This window comes from Hylobates moloch, unplaced genomic scaffold (genome assembly GCF_009828535.3).
Source record: "Hylobates moloch isolate HMO894 unplaced genomic scaffold, HMol_V3 SCAFFOLD_19, whole genome shotgun sequence".
NCBI lineage: Eukaryota > Metazoa > Chordata > Mammalia > Primates > Hylobatidae > Hylobates > Hylobates moloch.
In genome coordinates this window covers 7,950,939-7,977,774 of record NW_026652294.1, presented here as the reverse complement: position 1 = coordinate 7,977,774, position 26,836 = coordinate 7,950,939, and the positions used below count along the sequence as shown (strand labels likewise).

Genomic DNA, 26,836 nt, shown 5'->3' with positions numbered 1-26,836 from the left:
GCAATCTCCACCTCCTGGGTTCAGGTGATTCTCTTGCCTCAGCCTCCCGAATGGCTGAGATTACAGGCACCCACCATTATGCCTGGCTAATTTTTGTATTTTTAGTAGAGGTGGGGTTTCACCACCTTGGCTGGGCTGGTCTTGAACTCCTGACCTCAAATGATCCACCCACCTCAGCCTCCCAAAGTGCTGGGATTACAACCGTGAGCCACCATGCCTGGCCAGGACATTCTTCTTTTCCCCCTATCACCTGCCTACCTTCTCTTTCAGGCTATTATAGAAGTCACTTCCTCCTGGAAGCCCTCCTGATTTCACTCAGGTACCCTCACCTGCCTGTCACTGCTCCTTTCACACTGCATTTACTTTCTTACCTGCCTCACCTGCTAGGCATGCAGGCTGAGGACTGCCCTGTTTTTCTCACAACTGTATCTTCGGTGCTAAGCCTGCTGCTGGCACACAGTAGGTACACAATAATTTTTTCCCTAGAGTTAAGAGAGACAATCCATTCCATTCTTTTCAATATGAATTTTACCACTGAAGGAACAACCATTGGAACCTTTCCAGCACATAAAATTGTGCTTGGTTTATAGTAGACACTCAAACAGTTCGTTTGGAATGAATGAATAAGCATCTTATTCCAGACTGTAGAAGTCAGAGTGAAAGGAATGGGGGGAAGAGGATGAGGTCTATTTAATTCAATTTTAATTTTTATTTTTTTTTAAGAGACAGAGTCTTACTCTGTTGCCCAGGCTGAAGTAGCGGTGCAATCATGGCTCACTGCAGCCTGGAACTCCAGGGCTCAAGTAATTCTCCCACCTGAGCCTCCCAAGTAGCTGGGACTACAGGTGCCACCATGCCTGGATAGTTTTTTTAATTGTTTGTAAAGATGGGGTCTCACTATTTTGCCTAGGCTGGTCTTGAATTCCTGGGCCCAAGTGATTCTCCTACCTCAGCCTCCCAAATTGTTGAGATTACAGGTGTGAGCCACCGTGCCCAGATGAGGATGAGCTTTATTGAGGAGTGAGGCAATGGGCTAGGAATGCGTAAAATCTGCCTCCAGCAGCCACAAAGCATTGATGTTCCAAGACCCCCATTACAGGAGAGAAAAATTGAGGCCCAGAGAGAGGCGGGAACAGGTGAGCCTAGCCCAAAGTCACGTGGGAAGGAGGTGGAATTCTTTCTTAGATTGGCCTGGCCCCAAGTCCACAAGGGGCAGCTATTCAAGCTGTGTAAGTCTCTGACTCCACTGGAGAAGGAGGTTCTGGGACAGCCTCTGGGGACACTATTTTTTTTTTTTTTGAGACAAGGTCTTACTCTGTCACCCAGGCTGGAGTGCAGTGGCATGATCACGGCTCATTGCAGCCTCAATTTCCCAGGCTCAAGAGATCCTCCCATTTCAGCCTCCCAAGTAGCTAGTACCACAGGCGTGTGCCACCACACCCAGCTAATTTTTATTTTTTTGAAGAGACAGGATGCCCCTATGTTGTTGGGACTGGTCTCAAACTCCTGGTCTCAAGCAATCCTCCTGCCTCAACCTCCCAAAGTGTTGGGGTTACAGGCTTGAGCCACTGCACCCAGCCTAAGGACACTTTTGCTGCATCTAAGGAACAGCCTCAAAAGCCAGTCACTAATAATTTGAAAATAATTTCTCTTTCTCTTGCAAGGTTCCTCTGTAGAGCCAGACAACCGTGAGTGCTGCTTCCCCAGCCTGCTGGGTTTCAGCACTCTCTCCTCCCCCAACCACCCTCCCGTCTGCCACCTGGGTCTGTTGGGAACCCTGTATTCTGCTTTCTCCAGACACCACCATCTGTCTTTGTCCACTTCTCACCCCCATCTCACATGGGGCAGTGGAAAGAGCATGATGAGAAGCCACAGAAGCCTGAATTTCAGCCCTGCTACTCGCTGGCTTTCTGGGTGGCCTCACTGCACCTCTGCTGCCTTCTCAGACAGTGGGGTTAATGACCTCCCAGGGAGGGTTCTTTGTGGGAATTACCTAAGACAGAAGTGCTTAGAGCAGTCACTTTTGCATCTGGCCCAGGTAGCTGCTTCCCCGCAAGTGTCACCCTCCTGGGGAGCTAGTGGGGAACATTCTGGATGGAGAATCTAATGGTTACCCCCTGTGAGTACAGGAAACCCAACCGCACAGCCAAGTAAGTCCGTTCATTAAAAACATTTTTTTTTTCATTCAGCAATCATTTCCTGAGCATCTACTGTGTATCAGTCTCTGTGTTAGACTGTGGAAACAGAGGGTAGTCAGACCCAGCCCCAGTGGAGAGGACCTTCTGGTTTAGTTGAGGGAGACAAGCAGGAAAATAAACAACTGTAGTCCAGTAAATGGGTGTTATAGTGCCCCTGTCTTCCTGGCCACACTGGCCATTTGGTCCTTTGAAAATGAGATGCTTACCACAGGGCCTTTGCACATTCTGTTCATTTGGGATGCATCACTCCAACTCATCTTTTAGTTCTGAGCTTTAGTATCAGATCCTCGGGGAAGACTTTTCTGAACTTCCTTTTTATATCAAATTCCGGTTATAGAATCTTATAGCACCATTAACCTCTCCTTACATCACTTATTGAAGTTAGAGTATGCAATTATTTGTGTATGTCCTCATTTCATATCTGTTTCCTTAGACTGAATTTCCCAAAGATAAGGACTCTCTCTCTCTCTGTGTGTGTGCGTGTGTGTGCTGCTATTGTTGGTCTCACTATGGGAATGCCTGTTCTCTGCACAGTCCTGGCACATAGTAGATACTTAGTTAATATTGGTTGAAAGAATAAAGCAGGAGCAATTGCTTTCTCAATCTCCCAAGTTTTGCCAAATTAGAGGGCCACCCATTATAAACACTCACAACTGGATATCTAAGAAGATCCGTTTCTCTTCTCCCACGTGGATCTTCCAGATACAATCTTCACCTTCCACGTAGGGCTCCGGCCAGTTTGGGGACAATACCACCCCAGCCACAGCAGAGAGCTCCCCACCACACATGGCTGTAAAAGACAGACAGGCAGGAAGACGGACTTTATTTGTAAAGAAGTCAATGTGGCATAGCGGTTAACCATGTGGGCTATGAAGTCAGACAGCCGTGAATCTCTGTGTACTGTGGACAGGTGCCTTCACCTCAGGCAGCCAGCATGTGTGTGTGTGTGTGTGTGTGTGTGTGTGTGTGTGTAATGATTAAATGAGAGCTGGCCAGCTCGCTACCTTGCAGCTGAGGGTTGGTAAAAGTTAGGCTAAGAGGTGCTATTGCTCTTTCAAGACCAAGGACAGGGCTCAGTGATCAGAATGACTCCTCAACAGCCTCTGCTTTTTTGCAGGGTGAGTAGCGGCTAAGAGACCGCCCACTCAAGTTAAGTGGTTCCAGGGTTCCAATCTTGCCTCTGCTGCTAACAGGCTGTAGGAGGAGGTATGTAATTTCCCAGAGCCTCAGCTCCCTTTCTCTATAAAATGGGGGCAATATCACTGCCAACCTCGTTGGGTTATTTTGAGGCTTAAGCTCATGAATGTCAAACATGCGGCACAGCGCCTGGCACGTGGTAGCTGCTGGATAATTTAGATAATGTTGCAATGACAGGTCCCGGCCCTGAACTGGAAGCAGAGATGTGGCTGCGGCAGGTGCCCTTTAAATTCCACTCTGTGTTTACCACTTTGGAAAGTTCTCAACATGGCAGAGGCCAAAGCACCAATAAATTCTGCTCTGTTAAACCAGCACATTTAATATAGGGATCAATCCCTCACCATGGCAGGGCTGTGATTTCACACCAACTGCCATTGAGGTGGTGGCTGCCAGGAGTGAGGGCACCTTTCATTACTCCACATGCCAGCAGGAGACCCAGGCTCAGGGTGGCTCAGCGGCCTTGAATATGGGGAAATGGGCCAGGTGCGATGGCTCATGCCTGTAATCCCAGCACTTTGGGAGGCCAAGGCGGGTGGATCACCTGAGGTCAGGAGTTCGAGACCAGCCTGGCTAATATGGTGAAATCCTGTCTCTACTAAAAATACAAAATTAGCCAGGTGTGGTGGCACACGCCTCTAGTCCCAGCTACTCATGAGGCTGAGACAGGAGAATCGCTTGAACCCGGGAAGTGGAGGCTGCAGTGAGCCGAGCGAGTCTCCGTCTCAACAACAACAAAAAGAATATGGGAAACTGGCAGAACAGTCCACTGGATCTTGTGTGGATGAGGGTTCTATGCAGCCAACACTGTCCAGTGGGGCTCAGAGCATAGTGCTCTGAGAACAGAGAGACCTGAGTTCCATTCCTGTCCCTGTCAATTCCCCTCGGTATGTTCTTAGGCAGGTCACTTCACAGCATTAGTTTTCTCACCTGCAAATGGGGCTGATAGAATCTACTTTATAAGGCTATGGTGAGGTTGAAATCAGATAATGCACATACACCCTTAGCAAAGTGCTGGTAGCATAATTATTACACACCAATTAAAAACTATTATTATTCTTATTAATGAGGTTGTTGCGTGGGTTGTGCTCTGCACAAGCATGCATAGCAGAGGGAGTATTTAGGAGCTGAAATCCATGCAGTATTCAGCTCACCAAGCTGTGCACTGTGGGACCTATGCCTGGAAGAAGGCGCACCTTTTAAAATTTACCCATTTTGTAATTTTCTCAAGACCAGCAGCAACCCTGAACCAAAGGACAGTGAACCCTGGAAAAGGTTCTAATCCTAAAATTGGTATGAAAACTGGGAACAGGCCTCTAAGCTGGGGCATTGGTCTTCTCATCCAAAGGATGGAGGTCCCTGGGGTGCGGTGGGAAGAGTGTCGTGGGTCTGCTCACCTCTGCACAGGGGCTCCGTGTCATTCCAATATGGGTCCCGCACATTGATGCATTCGATGATGGCTGGGCCCTGCTCCAGGGAGTGGCCGGGGTCGCACGTGAACTCCACTATAGTCCCAATGTTATAGGTCGGGTCGGATGTAGTGAAGTTCCCATTCTGGATGTAGGGCTCGTAGCAGTGGCCTTTCTCAAACGCTGAAGAAGGGAAACAAAGAGAGGCAGCAGTTCAGATGACGCAGGGACTACCCCCACGGTGCTGTATTTCAGAAGATGGGTCCCCTGTGCTGTTTAGAAAAGCCCCAAAGAAAACAGGTACCAAATCACGTGTCCTGGTTCCAGCTGACGTGCTGAGAAACCTGGGGCCACCCAGTTGATTCCTTGGGGCCTCATTTAAAAAAATCTAAAGTAGGAGTAAGAATCTCTGTCTTCTCCGCCCTGTGGAGTTGTTGTGTTTTAATGCCTTTCCACATCCTATATGGATCCTTCCCATGGCCCGTAACTTCAGAGCCCTGATTTTTTGCCACTGGAAACTGCAGGGTTGTCTATGATAAAAGCCAACTTTTCTTGGCAAAGCCAGAACAGAAAGTCCCCCAACGTACATGAAATGCCCAGCGAACTCCTTCTTCAAGAGTCAGGGTCTCAGCAGGAGGGGCTCTTGCTAAATTCTTCTTGGAGGAAGAAGTGGCTGAATTCTAAGAGGTCTACTAGGTGGAGTGGAGCAGAGCTTAAGGGCTCTCCAGTACAGGATGGACAGAAATCTTAACTCCATCCTTGTTCACTGGTGGTCTTGGGCAGGTCACCCAAGTTTCTTAAACCTCAGTTTCCTCACCGAAAATCAGATAGAATAACAGTTCTAATGTTTCAGTGTGATGAGGATCAAACATGACGCAGAAGCTGAAATCCAAGCAGACACTGCGCAGAAGGCACTGAGCACATAGTAAGTGCACAGTTAATGGAAGGCATTGTTATTATTAATGAAACCAAGAGCCTGTCTTTGGAAACCAAAGGATCCACATGGCCATGGGGTTTCCCACAGCCTTCACAGCCCAGATTTCTATCTCCCCATGATTTCCCTGCTCCCAGGCTACCTCCAGCCCCACAAGAGAAGGGGAAGCTCCTAGGGACCCTCACCCTCAAATCGGATGTTGAAGGTGGAGGCCGCCCGGGCCTGGTCGGACGTGAACTCGATGCGGATGGTGTTGCCTTCGCTCAGCAGGCCCTCAAAAGGGACACTCTCGGTTTGAAGGGAGTCGTAGAGAAGAGCTGACTTGTTGGTCTGCCCGCTGTGAACCGTCATCCTGGCAGTGGGAGCAGAGAGGAGGGACACTGACAGATCTTCCTGGGTCACTGACATGGCAGAGGAAAGGGTGTGCTATGACTGCCTCTGGAGCCTCATTACCCAATCCCAAACCTAACTCTGCCTCTTTTTCTTTTTTGGACGGAGTTTCACTCTTGTTGCCCAGCCTGGAGCTCAATGGTGTGATCTTGACTCACTGCAACCTCCGCCTCCCAGGTTCAAGTGATTCTCCTGCCTCAGCCTCCCGAGTAGCTGGGATTACAGGTGTGCCCCACCATGCCCAGCAAATTTTTGTATTTTTAGTAGAGACGGGGTTTCACCATGTTCGCCAGGCTGGTCTCAAACTCCTGACCTCAGGTGATCCACCTGCCTTGGCCTCCCAAAGTGCTCGGATTACAGGCATAAGCCACCATGCCCAGTCCTGACTTTGCCTCTTATGTGCTCAGACAAGCATCACCTTATCAAACCTGTTTCCTCTTCTGTACAATGGGACTAAATGCCTGTCCTGGCTTCCTTATGGATTTATTCTGAGGTTGTAGGGAGACTAATGTATATGATGTAATAAACCAAACGAACTAATGAATTGATGTTGACTATTATTATTAACTGAGAAGTTGGAATTAATGGACTAATCTCATTGCCGAAATGGTGGCTTATGTAAAGTCAGGCAGACCTGGGTGTGAGTCCTGACTCTGTCACTTCTCAGCTGTGTGACTTTGCACAAGAACACTTCACTTCTCTGAGCCTCTGTTTTCTCATCTGTAAAATGGGTACAATTGCACCTATGTCAGAGTGTGGGGCATGGTGGCTCACGTCTATAATCCCAGCACTTTGGGAGGCCAAGGTGGGTGGATCACCTGAGGTCAGGAGTTAGATAGCAGCCTGGCCAACGTGGTGAAACCCCGTCTCTACTAAAAATACAAAAATCACCTGGATATGGTGGCGCGCACCTATAGTCCCTGCTACTCTGGAGGCTGAGGAAGGAGAATAGCTTGAACCTGGAAGCCAGAGATTGCAGTGAGCCGAGATCGAGCCACTGCACTCCAGCTTGGGTGACAGAGCAAGACTCGGTCTAAAAAAAAAAAAACAGGACACAGTAGGTAAGTTTTGTTTATTAAACATTTGACCCCCGCCAGGCTCTGTCTCTGATCCCCGTTTTCTAAGAGCACTGTGTGGGAAGTCAGGAGTCATAATTCCCATTTCCCAATTCCCCATCTGGAATTACATTAAGTCCTAAAACATCTTTCAGCCTCAGTGTCCTCAACTGTGAAAGGAGAGACCCGACCATAATGTCGTTCTGACCCATCTTACAGGTGGGCTTTGAGAACACTGCAAAATAAAAAGTGCCCTGAAAAATAAAATGTGTTAAACAAAATGTTGGGTATTTATTTTTATTGTTATTAAAGCTATTTGAAGTTGACTCCTTGCTAGCCTTGGTTTTTTAAAGAAATTATGCAAAAGTGGTGAAGAAAACAGTATACAAATTAGATAAGCTTCTTTTATGAAGTCATAGACACACATTTTTAAGCCTTTGAGGTTTTTACTGACTCGTAAAAATAGTGTATTTTATGCTGCCCAGATGAATTTCTAATGTCACTAAGATGTATAAATGTTGGAGTCACAGTTTGTTTATTTTGTCATGTGTCCAGTATGGCTGAGGCAAGGATGGGGGCTGTGGTGGAGTCCGGGGGGCATTCAAGGAGTGGGAAGGGGCATCTACATAGTCTTCTGATTCCTGATGACTCTGTTATATCTTAGGGGCTGTGTGTTGGGACACCTCTTTCAAAGAACAGAAGCCTTTGGCAAAGAGGGTTGCTCTGGAGGAAAGCTTCAAGATCTCAAAATCTCTGTAGTCTATTAATCTTTTAAAACCAGAAATTTTCTAACCGTATTTTCTAGAATGTCTTCAATAGTAATATATTTTCTCTTAAATTCTTACATAGTCTATGGTCAAATGGATTTGCAAAATGCTGAATTAAATAAAAATCAAACTTTTTTCCCCTGCAGGACTTATCAGTGCCTTTGTTAGCTAGTACGTATTACGACCTTTCAAGGCAAGGATAGGGTGGGCGCAGTGTTTCCCAAACATGTTTGACCAGAGAACTCACTTTTTGGGGGGCATATTATGAGACTGGAGTTTAGAAAAGGTTCATTTTGAGGAAAATCATCTTAAAATCTTTATTCATGTCCCTCCTCTACTAAAAAGACTTCATGGCTCTCTATTGCCTATAAAAGTAGCCTGGCATTCAAAGTCCTTCAGGATATAACCGCAATCTAGCTTCCCAGATCTCTTTCCTCCTGTTCTCATGAAAGCTTCTGCTGCAGCCCCCCAACAAATTTGCTAATTCTTTCCCCTACATCTTTGTGCTCATCCCCCAATTCCCCATGCTCGGAATACTCCTCCCTCTGTATTTTTGGATCCATTATCCAATCTCCTTCCATTTTGACTTCAGGTCAAAGTCCCATTTCTTACATAGAGTCTTATCTAGCTCTGAGTTCTTGCAACTGACATATTGTGGTATTTTAGCCATTTCTCCCCCAGTAAAGTACATGGGACAGACATAATTGATTTCTCTTTTCTTCTTGGCCCAGAGAGTAGTGTCTTCATCATTTTTTTGTGTGTGTTGACCTTTAACCTTGAAGAACTCTACAGAATTCTCTTCCTACTGATACACTTGAAAGTTGGTTTTTTTCCTGGGAAGTGTCAGCTCATGCAGATCTTTGCAGGACCCCAGAGAAACTACTAGTGACCAGTGCCAGTGGGGGGCCCATTTGTCAGGATTTAAACAACTTGCAGAAAATAAGAAAATACTCATTTTGATGCGTTCTTTTGTCTCTGCTAATTCTTGTTGTCTAGTATAAACTTAAGCTTGGCTCATCTCAAGCACCCCTCAGAAGAGGCAGATCTGAGGTTTAAGATTTGGAAATGGCCCTTCACCAAGGGTTCCCATGCCTGGATTTTCAGAGTCTCCAGAAGTAAGGATAGGGAATCTGATTTTTAAAGAATTCCCCAGGTTATTATTCTGGTGCTGCTGAAAAGCCATGTTCGGGAGCCCCTGTTTGATACCTTACACTTTAAAGCAGCAATTTATCAATATAGAGTTGTTCTGGATAAAGCTGAACTGCCTAGAGGGAAGTGGACTCAAGAGGTATGGGAAAATTATTCAGTTGCCTTTTTTTTTTTTAAAAAGCCTTTCCAACCTAAAGACCTCATAGTCTAGGTTTGATCCATCAAAGAAGACAAAACATTAGAATTCTTAGATCAAAGTTTCTTGGACTCCAAAATTCTAAGGTGGGGGCATTCTGGAAGTGCAGTAAACACTGCCAGTGCCTTACCCTCTCCTACCCCTCAGCAGTCAACTGCTCCCACATTTTCTGCTGGCTTCTGACCACAAGTCTCTGAGAATCAGTCAACTCAACCAGCTCAAAGGGTGGCAGCTGATGTTAGGGATAGTTAGTGCTCCTCGTCGCATCTCTCATCCAGTGATGAATGGGAGCTGGTGCATAAATACCCCAGCTCCCTCACCCTTCCAACAAGACCACTCAGAGGTATGCTTAACACAGTTGTCCAGAGGTCTCCAGTGGACAGAATCCCGGTTTTCCCAGCAGTCACCTGCTTATTAATGCAGCTGGTATTCACAATCTCACTTTCCCACGTGCCTCCTAGTGCTTACTAGGATCAGCTCCCCAGTAAACTACTTCCTCTCACATCTTTATCACCATGTCTGATTCCAAAGAAACCCAACTCAAGATAGCAAGTCAAAGCAACTAAAGTCCTAGTTTTCTAGACTATCTTAGAATAAGATTGCAGAATAATCCACAATATTCTAGAACAAGACCCCATAATATTCTAGAATAAGATGCCAGAATATCCCAGAATAAGATCCCAGAATATTTCAGAACATTCTAGATCAGACTCCATAATTTCTAGAATAAGATCCCCAAATATTCTAGAATAAGAACGCAGAATATTAAAGTTTTATACTACTGGATTCTATGCATATTCTGGATTCTATGCATATTATTAAGAGTCTACAGACACACTCTTGCTTAGATATTGCCTGGTAACTTCTCCCTCATTCTTTCACGTGCAGACGTCTAGTTTTTCCATCTCAATTTCCTATCATGCCAGAAACTAATATTTTCTACTTCTTTCCTGTTCTCCATAATATATGGTTGGGTACTGAGCAGATGATCAACACATACTCTCTTTTTGTTCAACTGCAAAAAGGGGTGTGCAAGAGAAAGAACAGGGCAGTTCCCTTTTTGCCTCTTCCCCCAGCCTGCTGTGTGAGCTGGGGCAGGTCCCTTTCCTTCTGCATACCCTGGTTTCCTTATCTGTAAAAGGAAGAGTTTGAAGCTGATGGTCTCTAAGATCTTTGCCATCCACCCCAGCTCTTCTTTTCTTGAATTCCACGGGTCAAAGCTTCAGCCGTTTCAAGACTCCAAGTCCTCAAGCCATGTTCTAATATTCTGGGAAGAAACGGGGTTGTGTGTGGACCTTCAGAGCTTTACCTGTCCTTGTCATGCAGCAACAGCCTCTCAAAGTGCAGGTGCAGCTTCTGGCCCTCTGGAGCTTCAATCGTCCAGACGCAGAATTGGCTCCCATTGGTGTTTTCAGGGTAACTTGGGGAAAGGACGCGGCCGATGGTGGCATTGTGCACTGCCCCTCCACAAGGAGCTGATCCAGAAAGGGGTGGGTGAGCAATGGGAGAGAGGAGAGAGGGAGAGAGAGAGGAGAGAGACAGAGAGAGAGAGAAGGAAGTGAGTGTTTCATTCTCCCCTGATCCCCACCCCTGCCCCTTGCCTAGGATGAAACATCGGAGACCTGGAGCCGGGGGAAACCGGGCAGGGAGAGAAAGCTTGGAGGGGACTTGTCCTCCTGGGAGGGACTCCTCCTGTTTGACAGGAGATTTCACCCTACAATTGGAACGATCAACATGTGTATTTCATGGTAGGGAATGACTGCAATTTAACGACAGTTCTGTGGTGCTGGCTGTGCCCTGACTTTTAACTACAAAATGGCAATCAAGAAGGATATAAACAGGCAGTTCACAAAAGAAGAAATATATTTCTAGTACTTAGTAAGCACTAAAAAATTCAGCCTCACTAATAATAAATGAAATGCAAATTTAAACTGTATTCTACTTTCATCCACCTAATCGGCCAAGATAAAAAGCAGCAATAAAATCTGGAGATGGTAAGGGTGATGGGAAATGCTCACTTTCATCACGACTGGTTAGAATGCAAACTGTTATGACCTTTCAGGAGGGCAATTTAGTGAAAAGCCTAGAAAACATGCTCAAACACTTTGATCCGGCAAATGCGGTTCTGGATAATTATAATAAGAAAAGATTTAGAGGTTTGCACCAAGAGCTAGGAATGAGGATATTCATGGCTATCTTGTTTCTAGGAATGAAAAATTAAAAAAACCAAGACTAATGTCCACTCACAGATGTTTAGTGAAATACATCATGTGCCACATAACAGTGTTTCAATTTAGGACAGACTGTATATACGACAGTGGTCCCATAAGATTTTAATATTATATTTTTATTGTATCTTTTCTATGTTTAGATAAACAAATACCATTGTGTTACAATGTGTTCAGCACAGTAACATGATGTACAGGTTTGTAGTGGAGAAGCAATAGGCTTTACCATATAGCCTAGGTGTGTAGTAGGCTGTACCATCTAGGCTCGTGTACATACACTCTATGATGTTCACGCAATGATGACATCATCTAAAGATGCATTTCCTAGAACACATCCCCATCGTTAAGTGATGCATAACTGTAAATACACTCCACCCATTCAGAAATTAAATACCATGTTCTCAAAGAATACTTCAGCATATAGGAAGATGCTCACTATTTTTTAAGTGAAAAAAAAAACAAGTTAGAAAATAGTGTGCCATACCTATTTTAATAAGCTATTTTCAAGGATCAATTGAGACCATGAATATAAAAGTGATTTCTTCCTATTTCTTACACTTCACTATTTCTTGAAAAATTTCTTACCGGAATCATCTATCACTTTTATCATAAAAATCTAATGCAAAATATTAAAACGTGATTTGTGCACTGGAAAGAACACTTTCCAGTTCTCAAGCAAGAGGGTATTCTTATTCTTACTCTAATTCTTAGGAGATATTTGGTTCTTAGGAAATTGTTTTCTCATGTACTATATAGGAGGGCAGTTTTGAATTTTCTTTTCTTTCTTTCTTTCTTCTTTCTTTCTTTCTTTCTTTCCTTTCTTTCTTTCTTTCTTTTCTTTCTTTCTTTCTTTTCTTCTTTCTTTCTTTCTTTCCTTCCTTCTTTCTTTCCTTCTTTCTTTCTTTCCTTCTTTCTTTCTTTCTTCTTTCTTTTTTTTTTTTTGAGACAAAGTCTTGCTCTGTCACCCAGGCTACAGTGCAATGGCACGATCTTGGCTTACTGCAACCTCTGCCTCCAGGTTCAAGTGATTCTCCTGCCTCAGCCTCCTGAGTAGCTGGCATTACAGGTGCCTGCCACCGCGCCTGGCTAATTTTTGTATTTTTAGTAGAGATGGGGTTTCACCATCTTGGCCAGGCTGGTCTCGAACTCCTGACCTCATGATCCACCTGCCTTGGCCTCCCAAAATGCTAGGATTACCGGCATCAGCCACTGCACCCAGCCAGTTTTGAACTTTCTGAGGAGAGCTGGTGGGTAGCAGACACCTCTCACAGAGCGTGGCAGTCAGTCCAGGAGGAAGGGATGTGAAGAATAGCCCAGGGCCATGATTGGGTAAAGCCCTACACCACGACCAGGGTTTCAAGTCTTGGGAGCCATTTCTATCTTTTAGGAGGATCAAAGGAGTTTGAAAAATATTTCCTTCCCAAGTGCAGGACGCTTGGTTCCCCCTTCATTTTCAGAGAAATAGGAGAGGAAGCAAAAGTGGGACAGGTTATTTGGAACCATCTCACAGATGGCTAAGGAGTTTGTAGGTTCCACAAAAGCTGGGACTACTTTTTGTTCGTTTGCTTTCAGTCACACTACCAGCAAACAGAAGAGCTCCTGGTATGTAGAATGTGCTCAGTAAATATTTACTAAATAACCACCATTAATTTTGCAAAAGAGGAAAAAAGAAGTTCAAAGGTGTTACACCACTTCTTCAAGGACATACACATAATAAGTGGAGCAGTTGAGGCTCAAGCTCAGGCTGCCTCAATCCAGTATCTCTTACTGAAGTCACTACTCCACTGTCTGTCTCATTTATGATAACCTCCTAATCCAGAAAGGTACATGGCATATAGTAAGTGCTTTATAAAATGTTTGTTGAATGAAAGAATAAATATTTTTTCCTTTTTGTATCTCTAATATCAGCTCAAAGCTTGATACATAGCAGGTACCCATTAAGTGTTTGTTGAATGACAGTATGACTGAATGGGGCTTGCAGTAGCAGAGAAGGGTGGATAACTCTTCTCTCTGCTCCAGACTGTGTTGTGACCTACAGCAAAGACATTGCCAAGAAGCTCCATACTTCTTTTAGGACCATGGACAGAAAGCTAGGTTCATTTCTCTCTCCAGGCTGCCCTTCTGTCCTAGACGAGAGATTGTTCTGTGAAACAAGCCAGCCCTAGGTTCAAACCTTGCCAGTTATCTGCTGTGGATCTAAGACAAGTCATGTGTTTACCCACTGTAAAATGGTGATAAGTCCACCCTCCTTATAGAACAGTAGTCAGAAATCAATGAAAGGATGGGTATGGGGAGATTCGTGCCATCCCTGGCACAGAGTGGGCACTCAAAACATAGCCAGCTCTATTGCCCTGTGGCTCAGGAGCTGAGAGATGGAGGACACTGTCCCTGGTGGGGGGCTCTGGCCATCTGTCCTCCCAAGCTGCTGATCGTTTGCAGCTTCTCTGCTTCCCTTCTTTGCCTGATTAAGCATACTGATGGCTCTGTTTGGCTTCAATTTGCCAGCCGTGGCTCCCCATCCATCTTTCTTAGCACAAATTGAAGTTTAATTCCTCCCTGATTTCACACATAGATAAAAATTAATGTGAGAGAGGAATGGAGACCAACTGCCCTATGGTTTGGATTTTTATCTTTGTTTTAAAAAAAGAAAGAAAAATTCTGAAGGGCCTTGGGGGAACAATACTGTAGCAATTAAATCTCAGAATTTATCATTAGCTCTCATTTACTTTTTGAGTTCCACTTGACTATGAATAACTGGAGGGCAGGAATTATGTTTTATTATTTCCAATATTCTCTTCACACACGGCTCATAGCCTGGCACACAGTAGGTGGCAGGGCAACCTATACTCTCTCAACCACCATCAGGACTTTTGAGAATTCTAAAAGGGTTTTGCTCTCTTGATAGCTGAAGGTGGCCAAGGCTGTGCCCACTGGTGCAGGGATAGTGCGTTACAGATCAGTGCTTCTCCAAGTGTAATGTGCACATGAGTCACCCAAGGGGCATGTTAAAGTGAAAATTTTGATTCATTTGGTTTTGCATGGGGCTCAAGATTATGCATTTCTAATAATTTGGCTAGTCTGAGGACCACACTTTGAGTAAGGAAGCTGTAAGGGGAAGAGCTCAGGAAAGAAGGGTTCTGGACTAAGTTCTGCCACTTCAAGTATGTTACTTCATCTCTCTAAGCCTCATTCTCTTTGCTTATGAAAGTGGTAACCTTATCTCCCTGAGTTCAAGTGAAATAGTAGATACTGTCCATCTTGATTTCCATGGATCCACTCTGACCATCCTCAATCATTTTTGCCAAATAGAAGTCAGAACGATCACCCATATGCTTAAATTTTTCCAGATATCTCCTGCCTAGTCCACCTGTCTTCTCATGACCTTGAGCAATACAGTTTCTGACCACTGCCCCAGCCTTCTGTCCTGATATTTTCTCTGCAGTTTAGTCAGATTGATCTTATTTATTTATTTGCTTTCTCAAACTCATCGAGCTCCTTCTGACCTCTGAACCTTAGCATATGCTAGTGCTTCTGCCTGGAATGTTTCCCCATTCTCCCCCTATTTTCCACCCTCAGTCTATTTCCTACTCAACTTCCAAATCTTGGAGTGTTATCAGGTAATCCTTCCCTGACCCTTCGCTCATCACTGTCCTCCTCCCAGGTGAGGTCCTCTATCACATCTTCCTGTATACCTTTTCTCCTTTGCAATGCCTCTCACAATAACTGGTGTCTTCTCCATCCTCACTCTGCATCATTCCACCCTGTGAATTTCTTTCCTGGTCCTTAACACAATCTGTTACCAGCATGTTTGCATCCTTGTTTACTCCTTACACACTACAGCCTCACCTTGACTAGAAACTCTGTGAGGGCAGGAACTGGGTCAGGGTCCCTGCAATAGCTCTAGCAACAGGTGCAATGCCTACCACACAGTGGGTGCTCAATGGATGTTTGTTGAATGAGTACCTAGATAGGAAAGACTCTGAATGACAAACAACGCCCAACAGGTGCTTAAAATTCCTTCTGTCCTCGAAGTCTCAGATTCTGTCTGCTGGCTCAGAAGGCCCACTTCTTTTTACTAGAGGGCATCAGATTGTGTCAGCAGGCTACCTTCAACAATTTCTACATGGAGGCTTTGAGTAAGTGACTTCACCTCCATGAGCCTCATCTGTAAAATGGGGATAGTGGCTCCCATCCTATGGGATTGCTGTGAGGATTAAATGCAGCCCCTGGCATGGTGCACAACACATATTGGCTTGGCTTGAAAAATGGCAGTAGTTACACTCAAAGCACAAGAAAGACAAGAAAAAAATATTTAATTTTGCCAAATGTAAAAGCTTTGTGCATCAAATAACACTGTTGATAAGTGAAAAAACAACCCATGAAATGGGAGAAAATATTTGCAAACCACTTATCTGATAAGGGTATAGTGATCAGAATATATAATGATTGCTTACAACTCAACAACAAAAAGACAAACAACCTGATTAAAAAATGGAAATAGGAACACTTTTACACTGTTTGTGGGACTGTAAACTAGTTCAACCATTGTGGAAGTCAGTGTGGTGATTCCTCAGGGATCTAGAACTAGAAATACCATTTGACCCAGCAATCCCATTACTGGGTATATACCCAGAGGATTATAAATCATGCTGCTATAAAGACACATGCACACGTATGTTTATTGCAGCACTATTCAAAATAGCAAAGACTTGGAACCAACCCAAATGTCCAACAATGATAAACTGATTAAGAAAATGTGGCTCATACACACCATGGAATACTATGCAGCCATAAAAAACGATGAGTTCATGTCCTTTGTAGGGACATGGATGAAGCTGGAAACCATCATTCTCAGCAAACTGTCGCAAGGACAAAAAACCAAACACTGCATGTTCTCACTCATAGGTGGGAATTGAACAATGAGAACACATGGACACAGGAAGGGGAACATCACACACCGGGGCCTGTTGTGGGGTGGGGAGAGTGGGGAGGGACAGCATTAGGAGATATACCTAATGTTAAATGATGAATTAATGGGTGCAGCACACCAACATGGCACATGTATACATATGTAACAAACCTGCACGTTGTGCACATGTACCCTAAAACTTAAAGTATAATTTAAAAAAGGGCAAAGGACTTGACTAGACATCTCCCCAAAGAAGATCTACAAATGGCCAACACACACATGAAAAGATGCTTGACATCATTAATCATCAGGGAAATGGAAATTAAAACCATGAGATACCTTCATACCCATAAGGATGGCTATAATAAAAACAACCACATGGAAAAGAACATGCGTGGGCAAGGATGTGGAGAAACTGGTACCGTCACATTGCTGAGGGGAAAGTAAAATGGTGCAGCTGCTGTGGAAAATCGTTTGATGGTTCCTCAAAAAGTTATACATACAATGACCCTATGACCCAGCAATTCCACTCTTGAGTATATATCCAAGAGAAATGAAAACCATATCCACACAAAAAAACTTGCGTACAAATGTTCATAGCAGCACTGTTCATAATAGCTGAAAAGTAGAAACAACTCAAATGTCTACTAGCGAATAAACAGATCAACAAAATGTGGCACATCCATACAATGGAATATTATTCAGCCATAAAAAGAAATGAAGTACTGATACATGCTACAACATGCATGAACTTTGAAAACACAGTGCTAAGTGCTAAGTGAAAGAAGTCAGACATAAAAGTCACATATTATATGATTCCATTTATATAAAAGATCCACAATAGATAAATCCACAGAGACAGAATGCAGACGGATGGTTACCAGGGAGTGTGGGGAGGAGGGAGGGATGAGGAGTGACTGCTTTCAGTACAGTGTTTCCATTTGGGGTGTTAAAGATGTTTTGGAGCTAGATAATGGTGACGGTTGCACAATAGTGTGAACATACTAAAATGTTTCCAATGGTAAATTTCATATTACGCGTATTTTGCTCCAATAAAAAAATAAATAGCAATAGTCATCCATATTTGGAGCAGTTTCTTCCCCTTGGCTGAAAGCCATTCCCTGAGGTCACTCTTGATGTCCTACAGGTTGGTCTTTCCCCTCTTAGTTGGACCATCAGGTTTGGTCTGGCTGAGGCTGGAGCGTACCTGAGCAGATGGGTTCCTGGCTGCTCCAGTGCGGCTTGGAGGCATTGATGCACGTCAGCATCTTAGCACCCTGGAGCTCATAGCCCAGGTGGCAGTGGAAGTGGGCCACCCCACCTGAGTGCAGGTCCATCACCGTGACATCCCCAGAGTCAGGCCGGCGGGGAAAGTTGCAGCTCAGCATGAAGGCTGGGAAGAAATGCAGAGGCAGACTCAGTCATCACTCGGAGTGGGAGATCAAGAACCTGACCCACATTCTGGGAGCCAATTTTTGCTGGGGAGAGAAGATGAGGCCCCTGGGGACTCCAGAGCTCTGGAGAATGGTATTTTTGTGACTCTCTTTGATCATATCATGCTGAAGCTGCCAGGTTAGCACTTTCTTGGGGCCTAAAAATCGCCACCCTGCCTAACCAGAGACAGCAGGTTTGGGATGAAAAATGAGTTTCCATACCTCCTTTGAGCCTATCTCTATCTATGTGGACACAGAATGGCCTTCTCTCTGGGACTGGGAGGGGCAAGACCACCCAGGAAGTTTAGTCCCACCTGCGTGCACATCTTGGGTGCTTGTTAAAAATGCAGATGCTTGAACCAGGTCTTTGGGAAATGCCCAAGGATATGAAAGCTCGAGAACTACTGGCCTGGGAGGCAAGAGCTTGAGCTTTAGAGGGAAAACTAATGTGAGTTTACAAAACGATGTCACCTTGAGACAAGGACTCAGTGCCTCCACCTTATAGGTGGTGGTGGGGATTAAATGAGATAATACAGAGAAAGAGCCTCCTTCACAGTCAGTAGATAGGGGTAGTAAAAGGGTGCATGGGGCCGTACTGAATTCCTCAGTTTTCATAAGAGGATGTCAAATTCATCCTAGCTTCTTCACCCTAGACCATGGTCTGACCTCTCCTGCAGCGTAGAATATCTGGATTCTCAGTACGTATTAGAAGGAATACATTCAAGTTCATGATTCAAATTCTTTTTTGTTGTTGCTTTTAAATTCACAACAACAGCAAAGGGCAGTATCCATATTGAAAAGTTGTGATGAAGTGGACACTCCCCTATACAGTCATCCACCTGTTTCAGAAACAGGTGAGAGAAAAGTTGAAAATGAGTTGTCGTTGTTTTCAAATGTCTGGACAATTTGATATAAAACACGATGGCTCTCAATATCTGGTTGCGTGGTTCACAAATCCACTTGCCATTCAGATATTTCAGCAGTTGGTAAGTATCCAAGGGAAAGTTCCTGGGTGAGGCAAAGGAGACCTGAGGTCATGGGAGCTGCACAGGAGGAAATGGGGTGGAGGGAGAGGGGAAGAAAAGAGGAAGAGGGAGAAAAAGGGGAACTAGGAAAGGGGAGAGAGAGACAGGAGGGAAAATAGAGGGTGGAAAGGAAGAGAAAGAGAGGAGGAAATGAAGAAATAAAACAAGCAAGAAAAGAGGGAGGAGAAGAGAAGGAAGGAGAAAGGAAGTAAGAGAAGAGAGGAATGAACAGAGAGCAAAACAGAGAAGACAGGAACAGACAAAAAGGAAAAACAGTAGAGAAAGAAGAAAAGAGAGAAGTACCCTGTTAAGGCTCTTTATCAGGAGTCTGTGGACACACAGGGGATCTATATATTGAAATCAGGGCCTGTGAACTTGAATGAAGGAAAGCTGCTTGCTTATTTTCATTAACCTCTACCTTAGTTGTGCTATTTTCCTGGCAACAAACTGAAACATTGTAGTAGAACCCGTGACTTTGACACCAAGAGAAACCACAGATATTTTTCATATCATAATGGATATCTCAACATATTTCTTATGCTCCTTAGTACTTTGAAATATCAGCAATTATAAGAACTACTAGAAGACATTGTTTAATGAATTAATAAAAAGCACATAGATTAAGGCATCATAGATTATAGCAGTATTTTGATAACTGCAGTTCAGTAATACTGTTTTCTTTAAAATTGTATATATTTTATTTTATACTTTCAAAAACATTATTCGGAGAAGGGGTTTGTAGGTTTTACCAAACTGTCAGAGAGGTCCCTGGCACAAAAATTTTAAAATCCTTTTCTCCAGAGGGAAACTGAGGCAAACACCTACGTTTCATCAGCCTTGGCCTGACCCTACCCTGGTAGTGAAGCTGGAAGGTCCCAAGGCCGTCATCCTGGAAGGTCCGGAAGTAGACGGAGATGGTGTTGGTGGGGCTTCGGATTACCTGCCCCTCCACCAGGAGTGTCTGGTTGGCCAAGATGGTCAGGGTAGGGCCGTCAACCCCACGGATGGAGAGCAGTTCCCCATCGGACAGGTTCACACTCTTCACCTGGGAACAGGCAGAAGCAGACAGAGAAGAACTCTGAGCTGTGTTTGAGATAGAACCCTCTAAGTTTGCAAAGATGTCAATGAAAAGTGGCCCAGACACTGCTAGCCCCTGGTCAACAGGACACCTGGGCCCCATGCCCAGCCCACAGGAGCCCTGGGAATATCAAGGTCCCCCTAATTTCCCCAAAAGCCGAGGGCATAGAGTGAAACCAAACTGCAAAGCAGAGGCATTGCAAGGGACTTGCAGTGTGAGGCCCCCATTGCTGTGTCCTGTAAGAGGGGCCTTTGGCAGAGGCCCTGGATGCTAGAGGGTGGGATAGATGATCCTGGAGCTGGTGAGTGGAGGCAGCAGTTGGATCAGCTTGTGCTTGAGATCCCGTCTCCAGGGAGCCGGGAGAGGCATTCTACCAGAATGTATACTCTGCAAGCGTAAGGATTTCTCCATGCTGTTCAATGTTTCCAGTGCCTGGAATAGTACCTGGCACATATTAGGTGCTCAGAAAATATTAAAAAAAAGATTGCATATATTCTTCCATTTTCTGCATAAATTGGTAAGTGAGGGATGGGGGCCTCATTTCTAGGGCACTCTCCGGCCCATTCTCTTGTTCTCCCCAGTGGTGGCTACAACTAACTGCAGGACAATCAACCCCTACCTCAAAGAATCAGGCACTTGCTTTGCCATTTACACCCTGTGGGATTTGAGAAGAAAGAAGGGAGATACTTTAGTTGTATGCAGGGAGGCTGAACAAATGGTATGTGTGTGTGTGTGTGTGTGTGTGTAAGGGAGAGTTTAGTCAGGTCTCAATGCCTAATTTGAAGACTTACACTTTTATGAGTAGGGCTTGGAACTTTAGTTTATCTGCCTCTCCTCTAAACAGGGCAGGCCTTACCCACAAGCTCTTCTTCCTTCAGGCCCTATATCTTATCCTCTTTTCTCTTTGATGAACTCCTACTCATTCACCAAAGCCCCATTAAAATTGCCCTCCTCTATGAGACCTTCCCTGATTGCCAAGGAGTTTGCCTGTTCCTTTGCTGTGATTCTACAACATCCTCTAAAACACCAATTAGAGTCCCTATTAAATGGCATCTTATGTATTTCTCTTTTAGGGCAGGCATCGCATCAGTTTTTTACATCGACATATTCTCCTGTGTCAACAGCTTTGCCTGGTGCATACTAATTGCTCAATGAATGAACTCTACTGTGCCTGGTAAAGGGCTCCACACAGTATTGGACACATAGTGGGTCCAATACTCTTTATGATATGGAGGAAAGTGTCCTTAAGCACTAGAATCATCGGGACTGCAGGTTTTCTCCAGTTTATTTTAATTCCATGAGCAATTATTAAGCACCTACAATGTGCCACACACTGTGCAAAGCCCTGGGGACTGCAAAGACTATAGGTTCTCCTGCTGAGGGGCTTACCTTTTGTCTCTCTTATACAAGTAAAACAAAACAAAAACAAAAAACCTTCCTAAGGTAAGGTCATACACCTGCCCCAGCTCAGAAACTTTTGACGGCTCTTTATTTCTCATGAGAAAAAGGAACATATTCAGGGTGATTAGCATACTGAAGATAATTGATAACATGCACTGCATGGTCACGATTTCTGCTGGGCTCTGACCAAATGATCTCTCTCTCTCTCTCTCCTCTCTCTCTCTCTCTCTCTGCTAGGCTGTGGCCAAATGATCTCTGCACTGTCATATTTACTGCTCCCCCAAACTTTACAAAGCAGTAACATTATTCCTATTTTATTGATGGGGAAACTGAGGCTCAGAGAGGTGAAGTTCCTTGCTCAAAGTCACGCAGTTTTAACTGGAAGAGGTAGGACTTAAAACCCAGATGTCTGAGCATTATGCCACCCTGCTTTTCCTTTCTTACTGTATGGGCAAAAGTTTAAGAATAAAATGTTCTAATAACCAGAAAATGAAGGAAAGTAAGCAAGCAAGAAAGAAAGAAAGAGAAAGAGAAAGAAGCAAGAAAGCAGGAAGCAAGCAAGCAAGAAAGAAAGAAAAAGAAAGAGGAACAAGCAAGCAAGTAAGACTCAAATGAACCAGGTGGAGCTTCCGTGTGTGTGTGTGTGTGAGTGTGTGTGTGTGTGTGTTTGTGCACGTGCATGCGTGTGTGTATGTGTATGTATGAGATAAGCAGAGTATCAAGGGATTTTCCTTCTGGGAAATGCCTCAGAATTTGTCAGCCTGTTCCCTCTATCCCCCCAAGCTATTTTAGCAAGGCATTGAGTTAAGAACTCCTACTCATTCACCAAAACCCAGCTTAAGTTGGCCTGGTTGAGCAAAGACAGAACCAAACTGGTTAGCATAACAGTAAGCCTGACTCAGACAATCCTCCTGAGACTTCCTGCTAGAAGAGGCAGCCTCTGTGAGGTACTCTCCTGGGGTTACCTGGAGCTCCACCCCATAGCCAGTGTAGACTGTCACGTTGTATGTGCACTCCAGAAAGTTGTTGAGGGGCAGCAGTGGGTAGTCGCTGGAGTCAATGTACCCCTCAGGATTGGAGAAGCTCACACTGCAGAGAGCTGGAAGGAAGGACTTTAATTAGGACACCAAAGACCAACTTGGATGTAAGCTCAACCATGGGCTGTGGGGTGGAATGGGGGCTCTAGGGGAACCTGCATTTTGCTGTTCCCATCTGTCCTTCTGCTGTTAATTATTCAGCTCCAGAATTGACATGATAATAAAAATAGCAATAATTGACACAGAATGATCACTTACTATATCCTGCTAGGCACCATTTTAGCCAGTCAACAGGGGTGACCCCATTCATTCTTATAGGGACTGATAATATTTCATCCCCATTTTAGAGGGAAGTAAACAAAAGCTCAGAGAGGGGCCGAGCTCAAACAGCAAGCAGGATTTGGACCCAGAGCTCACATGCTTTGAAGGGTGGCCACATTGCACTTGTCCAAAATCCATGTATGCTTGACAATTGGGGGTCCTTCTCCCATTTTAAAGATGGTAGAGAAGACTGGAACACAGAAGAGCATTTTATCAAGTCTAGAAAATACATGTAATGCTAAAAGCAAATGTGCTTTGAAAAGGCTAGTGGCTTAGAAGAAGGTTAAATGAAGAATTCCGTTCCAAGATGAAAAGGTTTTGAATCTTGCTCATTAGCTGTGTGACCTTTGGCAGGTTGCTTGGGGGTCTCAGGGTTTCAGTTGTCTGAGTGTCCTTGCTCATGCCTGTAATCCCAGTGCTTTGGGAGGCTGAGGTGGGAGGATTGCTTGAGCCCAGGAGTTCCCCAGCCTGGACAATAAGCAAGACCCCCTTTCTACAAAAACCAAAAAAATTAGCTGGACATCATAGTGCATGCTTGTAGTCCCAGCTACTCAAGAGGCTGAGGCAAGAGGATCACTTGAGCACAGGAGTTTGAGGTTGAAGTGAGCTATGATCCTGCCATGGCACTCCAGCGTGGGTGAAAGATCAAGACCCTGTTGCTAAAACAACCCCCCAAAACAACAAACAAATGAAATGAGGCTATTAATTCTGAGCCACAGGGCAAAGCTCATAGTCAGTGCTCGATGGACGGTAACTGATGGTGGGGCCGGGGCTTCTTGAGATTCCTCTACCCACATGCCCTGAGCATAGTGAGTGCCTCATGGCTGTTTCAGGAGGGCTTCAGGAGTTGGGGGCCGCATACCTGGTGCCTGCTCGGTGGTGATGACCGTGGTGGTGATAATGGTGGAGGTAGTGGTCTCCTGGCTCTCCTCTGAGGCTGACCCTGTCAGCTCATTCTCACCTTTGTCCATCAGGGCCATGGGGCTGGTGTCCTCTTGGGGGGCCTCCTGGGCCATGTCAGGCCCGGGCTCCCCAGGTTCTGGCCTCTGGGGGAGCGTGTGGGCCACATAGGGCTGCGAAGTGAAGGGGGAGATTTGCAGGGGTGCGGGCGTTGTGGGGACCGCACTCTCCTTTCGGTCCAGCCAAAGGGGCACTTCCGATGCCTCCTCGGAGGCCACGACTGGGTCCGGGTCCCCCGGTGGGCCAGGCTTCTCCGTGGAGGAGGAGAGGAGATCTAGGCCCTGGGATGCTGGCTGGGACCCTGCCCTTTGGACTGTGGCTGCGGAGGTGGCCTTGGGCCTCAGCTGCTTCCTGGCGAAGTTCACCTGCTTGAGCGAAGGCAGTTTCTTCTTGGGGGGCAAGGTGTGCTTGGGGCGGGCCTCCTCTGGAAGCAGCGGTGACAGGGCAGGGGTGTCGTGATGTGCCGAGGGTGCGGTCCCATCCAGCTCCACCTCGCCCAGCACTTCCGCCGACTGGGAGGAACTGGTGGGCGCTGTTACCACTCTCTCTTCGGGGTGCTCTTTGCCTGGACTGCCTCTCTCCAGGGCTCCTGAGGGCAGGAGGTAAGGACCCAAAGGGCTAGCATCTCCCTCGGGAAGAGCATCTTGGAAAAGGAGAAAAGACACCAGTTAGTTTGGGGAGATTTAGGACCTTCACCTGCTGTCAGACTCTGAGGGTGGCCTTCCTAAGGGCGGTGCCCAAGGCTTGTCAGGCTGGCCCCTAAACCAACTTCTCCTTTCTCCCTCCCTCCCTTCCTTTCTTTTTTCTTCTCCTTCCCTCTCTCCCTCTTTCTCTTCTTTCTTCCTTCTTTTCCTCCCACCCTCCCTCTCTCTCCTTCCTTCCTTCTTTCCTTCCTCCTTCCTTCTTCCTTCCTTCCTCTTTCTTTTCTTTTCTTTCTTTCTTTCTTTCTTTCTTTCTTTCTTTCTTTCTTTCTTTCTTTCTTTCTTTCTTCTTTCTATCTTTCTTTCTTTCTTTCTTTCTCTCTTTCTTTCTTTCTCTCTTTCTTTCTTTTCTTTCTCTCTTTCTTTTCTTTCTCTCTTTCTTTTTTTTCTTGCTTTCTTTCTTGCTTGCTTTCTCTCTCTTTCTTTCTGCCCTCCCTCCCTCCTTTCCCCTTCCATTTTTTTCTTTCTTCCTTCCTCCTTCATTTCCTTCCTCCCTTCCTCCCTTCCTCCCTTCCTCCCTCCCTCCCTTCCTCCCTTCCTCCCTTCCTCCCTCCCTCCCTTCCTCCCTCCCTCCCTTCCTTCCTTCCTTCCTCCCTTCCTTCCTTCCTCCCTTCCTTCCTTCCTTCCTCCCTTCCTTCCTTCCTTCCTTCTTTTTCCTGAAGACTTGTGCTTGATCATGCCAGCACTGAGCTAAGTATTAGGAGTATAGAAACAAAAAGCACAGGGGTCTCACTGCCTGGTTGTATATGTACTGGGAAGGGGGATGGGAAAGTAGACACAATCATATTTGATATGATGAATGCTTGGAAAGAGAAAAGCTTGTGTGCTAAGAGGACAGAGAGGACGGGCCCCTAACCCTGTCTGCAGGACAGGCCTGCCATGTACAGCTGGGCAGATTGTTCCCTGTACAAAGACATGCAGCTAAGAGGATGAGTGGGGATGGACACCAGGCCACACTCTTTTCTAAGCTGTGTGCTCTGGCTGGGCCTGGGGGACGGGGGAGAGGAGTTTTTTTAAATTTAAATTTAAATTTTAAGTTCTGGGGCATATGTGCAGGATGTGCAGGTTTGTTACATAGGTAAACATGTGCCACGGAGGTTTGCTGCACCTATCAACCCATCACCCAGGTATTAAGCCCAGCATGCATTACCTATTTTTCCTAATGCTCTCCTTCCCCCAACTCCACCCCACAACAGGCCCCGGTGTGTGTTATTCCCCTCCCTGTGTCCATGTGTTCTCATTGTTCAGCTCCCACTTATAAGTGAGAACATGTGGTGTTTGGTTTTCTGTTCCTGCCTTAGTTTGCTAGGGATAATGTCTTCCAGCTCCATCCATGTCCCTGCAAAAGACATGATTTTGTTTGTCTTTATGGCTGCATAGTATTCCATGGTGTACATGTACCACATTTTCTTTATCCAGTCTATCATTGATGGGCATTGGGTTGATTCCACATCTTTGCTATTGTGAATAGTGCAGCAATGAACATGTGCATACATGTATCTTTGTAATAGAATGATTTATATTCCTTTGGGTATATATGTAATGGGACCCAGTAATGGGATTGCTGGATCAAATGCTATTTCTGGTTCTAGATCTTTGAAGAATCTCAGCACCATCTTCCACAATGGTTGAATTAATTTACATTCCCACCAACAGTGTAAAAGCAGGGTTGGGGGAAGTACATTTTAAACTGAAAGAATATAAGAGTGACCTTGTGGGAGACACAGAAATGTTTTAGGATTCAGAATCACGAGGCAGATTCAGAACAGAAGCCCGTGTGAAGACCCATGGAGGCTTGGAGGCTGGGCAGAAGTGGGCACAAAAGAATTGCAAGGGGTTTTGGAGCACAAGTGGAGGGTATGAGGGATAAAGCTGTTAAGGTAGGGAGGCAGGGGCCAGGCCCTGGAGGGCCTTGTATAGCTTGCTAACTTCTTGTAATTCGTTTTGTTTTTTCTTGAGACAGATCTCACTATGGGTGGTTGCAAACTCCTGGGATCAAGGGGTCCTCCCACCTCAGTCCCCATCCTTGCGATTTATTTTTGTCTTGAAGATAAAACCATTTAGTCATTTTAAAGAAGGGCTGGCCCAGGCAGCTGTTGGGCAGAATGGTGCTGGAAACCAGCTTTGTTTGCTTTTTAAAGACCCAGCTCTGCCAATTGCTGGTTAATGACTTCATTCTCCAAGCCTCAGTTCCCTCAGCTGTCAAATGGGGCTATTATTTCCTATTTCCTGGGATTGCCATAATTCAGCGAGTTGATGTATGCAAAGCACTTAGGACAGTGCCTCACCCGTAGTGAGTGCTTAGCAAATGCCATCTGCCGTCATGGTTTTTACTCTTGTCATTGCAATCACAGCCCCTCAGCAGGAAACTGGAGCAATCAGAACATCCCCGTGTTGATGTCTAGATAGAGAGGAATTACATCACGGGGACAAAGCCCTCGGACTGATAGC

At 45.3% G+C, this 26,836-nt stretch overlaps 1 protein-coding gene across 8 annotated transcripts in view; it reads right to left on the bottom strand.

Annotated features, from left to right (window-relative positions):
- Nucleotides 1-26,836, bottom strand: part of SEZ6L (seizure related 6 homolog like) — a 214,230-nt gene that overhangs the window by 65,807 nt on the left and 121,587 nt on the right. For all 8 annotated transcript variants that reach the window (XM_032139625.1, XM_032139626.1, XM_032139627.1 and 5 more), the window contains exons 2-9: nucleotides 23,587-24,327; nucleotides 22,332-22,465; nucleotides 19,740-19,932; nucleotides 17,637-17,822; nucleotides 10,602-10,767; nucleotides 5,921-6,087; nucleotides 4,790-4,984; nucleotides 2,850-2,988 (exon numbers count right to left, since the gene is read on the bottom strand). In XM_032139625.1, the coding sequence (XP_031995516.1) occupies nucleotides 2,850-2,988; nucleotides 4,790-4,984; nucleotides 5,921-6,087; nucleotides 10,602-10,767; nucleotides 17,637-17,822; nucleotides 19,740-19,932; nucleotides 22,332-22,465; nucleotides 23,587-24,327 (1,921 nt within the window). The remainder of the gene's footprint in view (nucleotides 1-2,849; nucleotides 2,989-4,789; nucleotides 4,985-5,920; nucleotides 6,088-10,601; nucleotides 10,768-17,636; nucleotides 17,823-19,739; nucleotides 19,933-22,331; nucleotides 22,466-23,586; nucleotides 24,328-26,836) is intronic.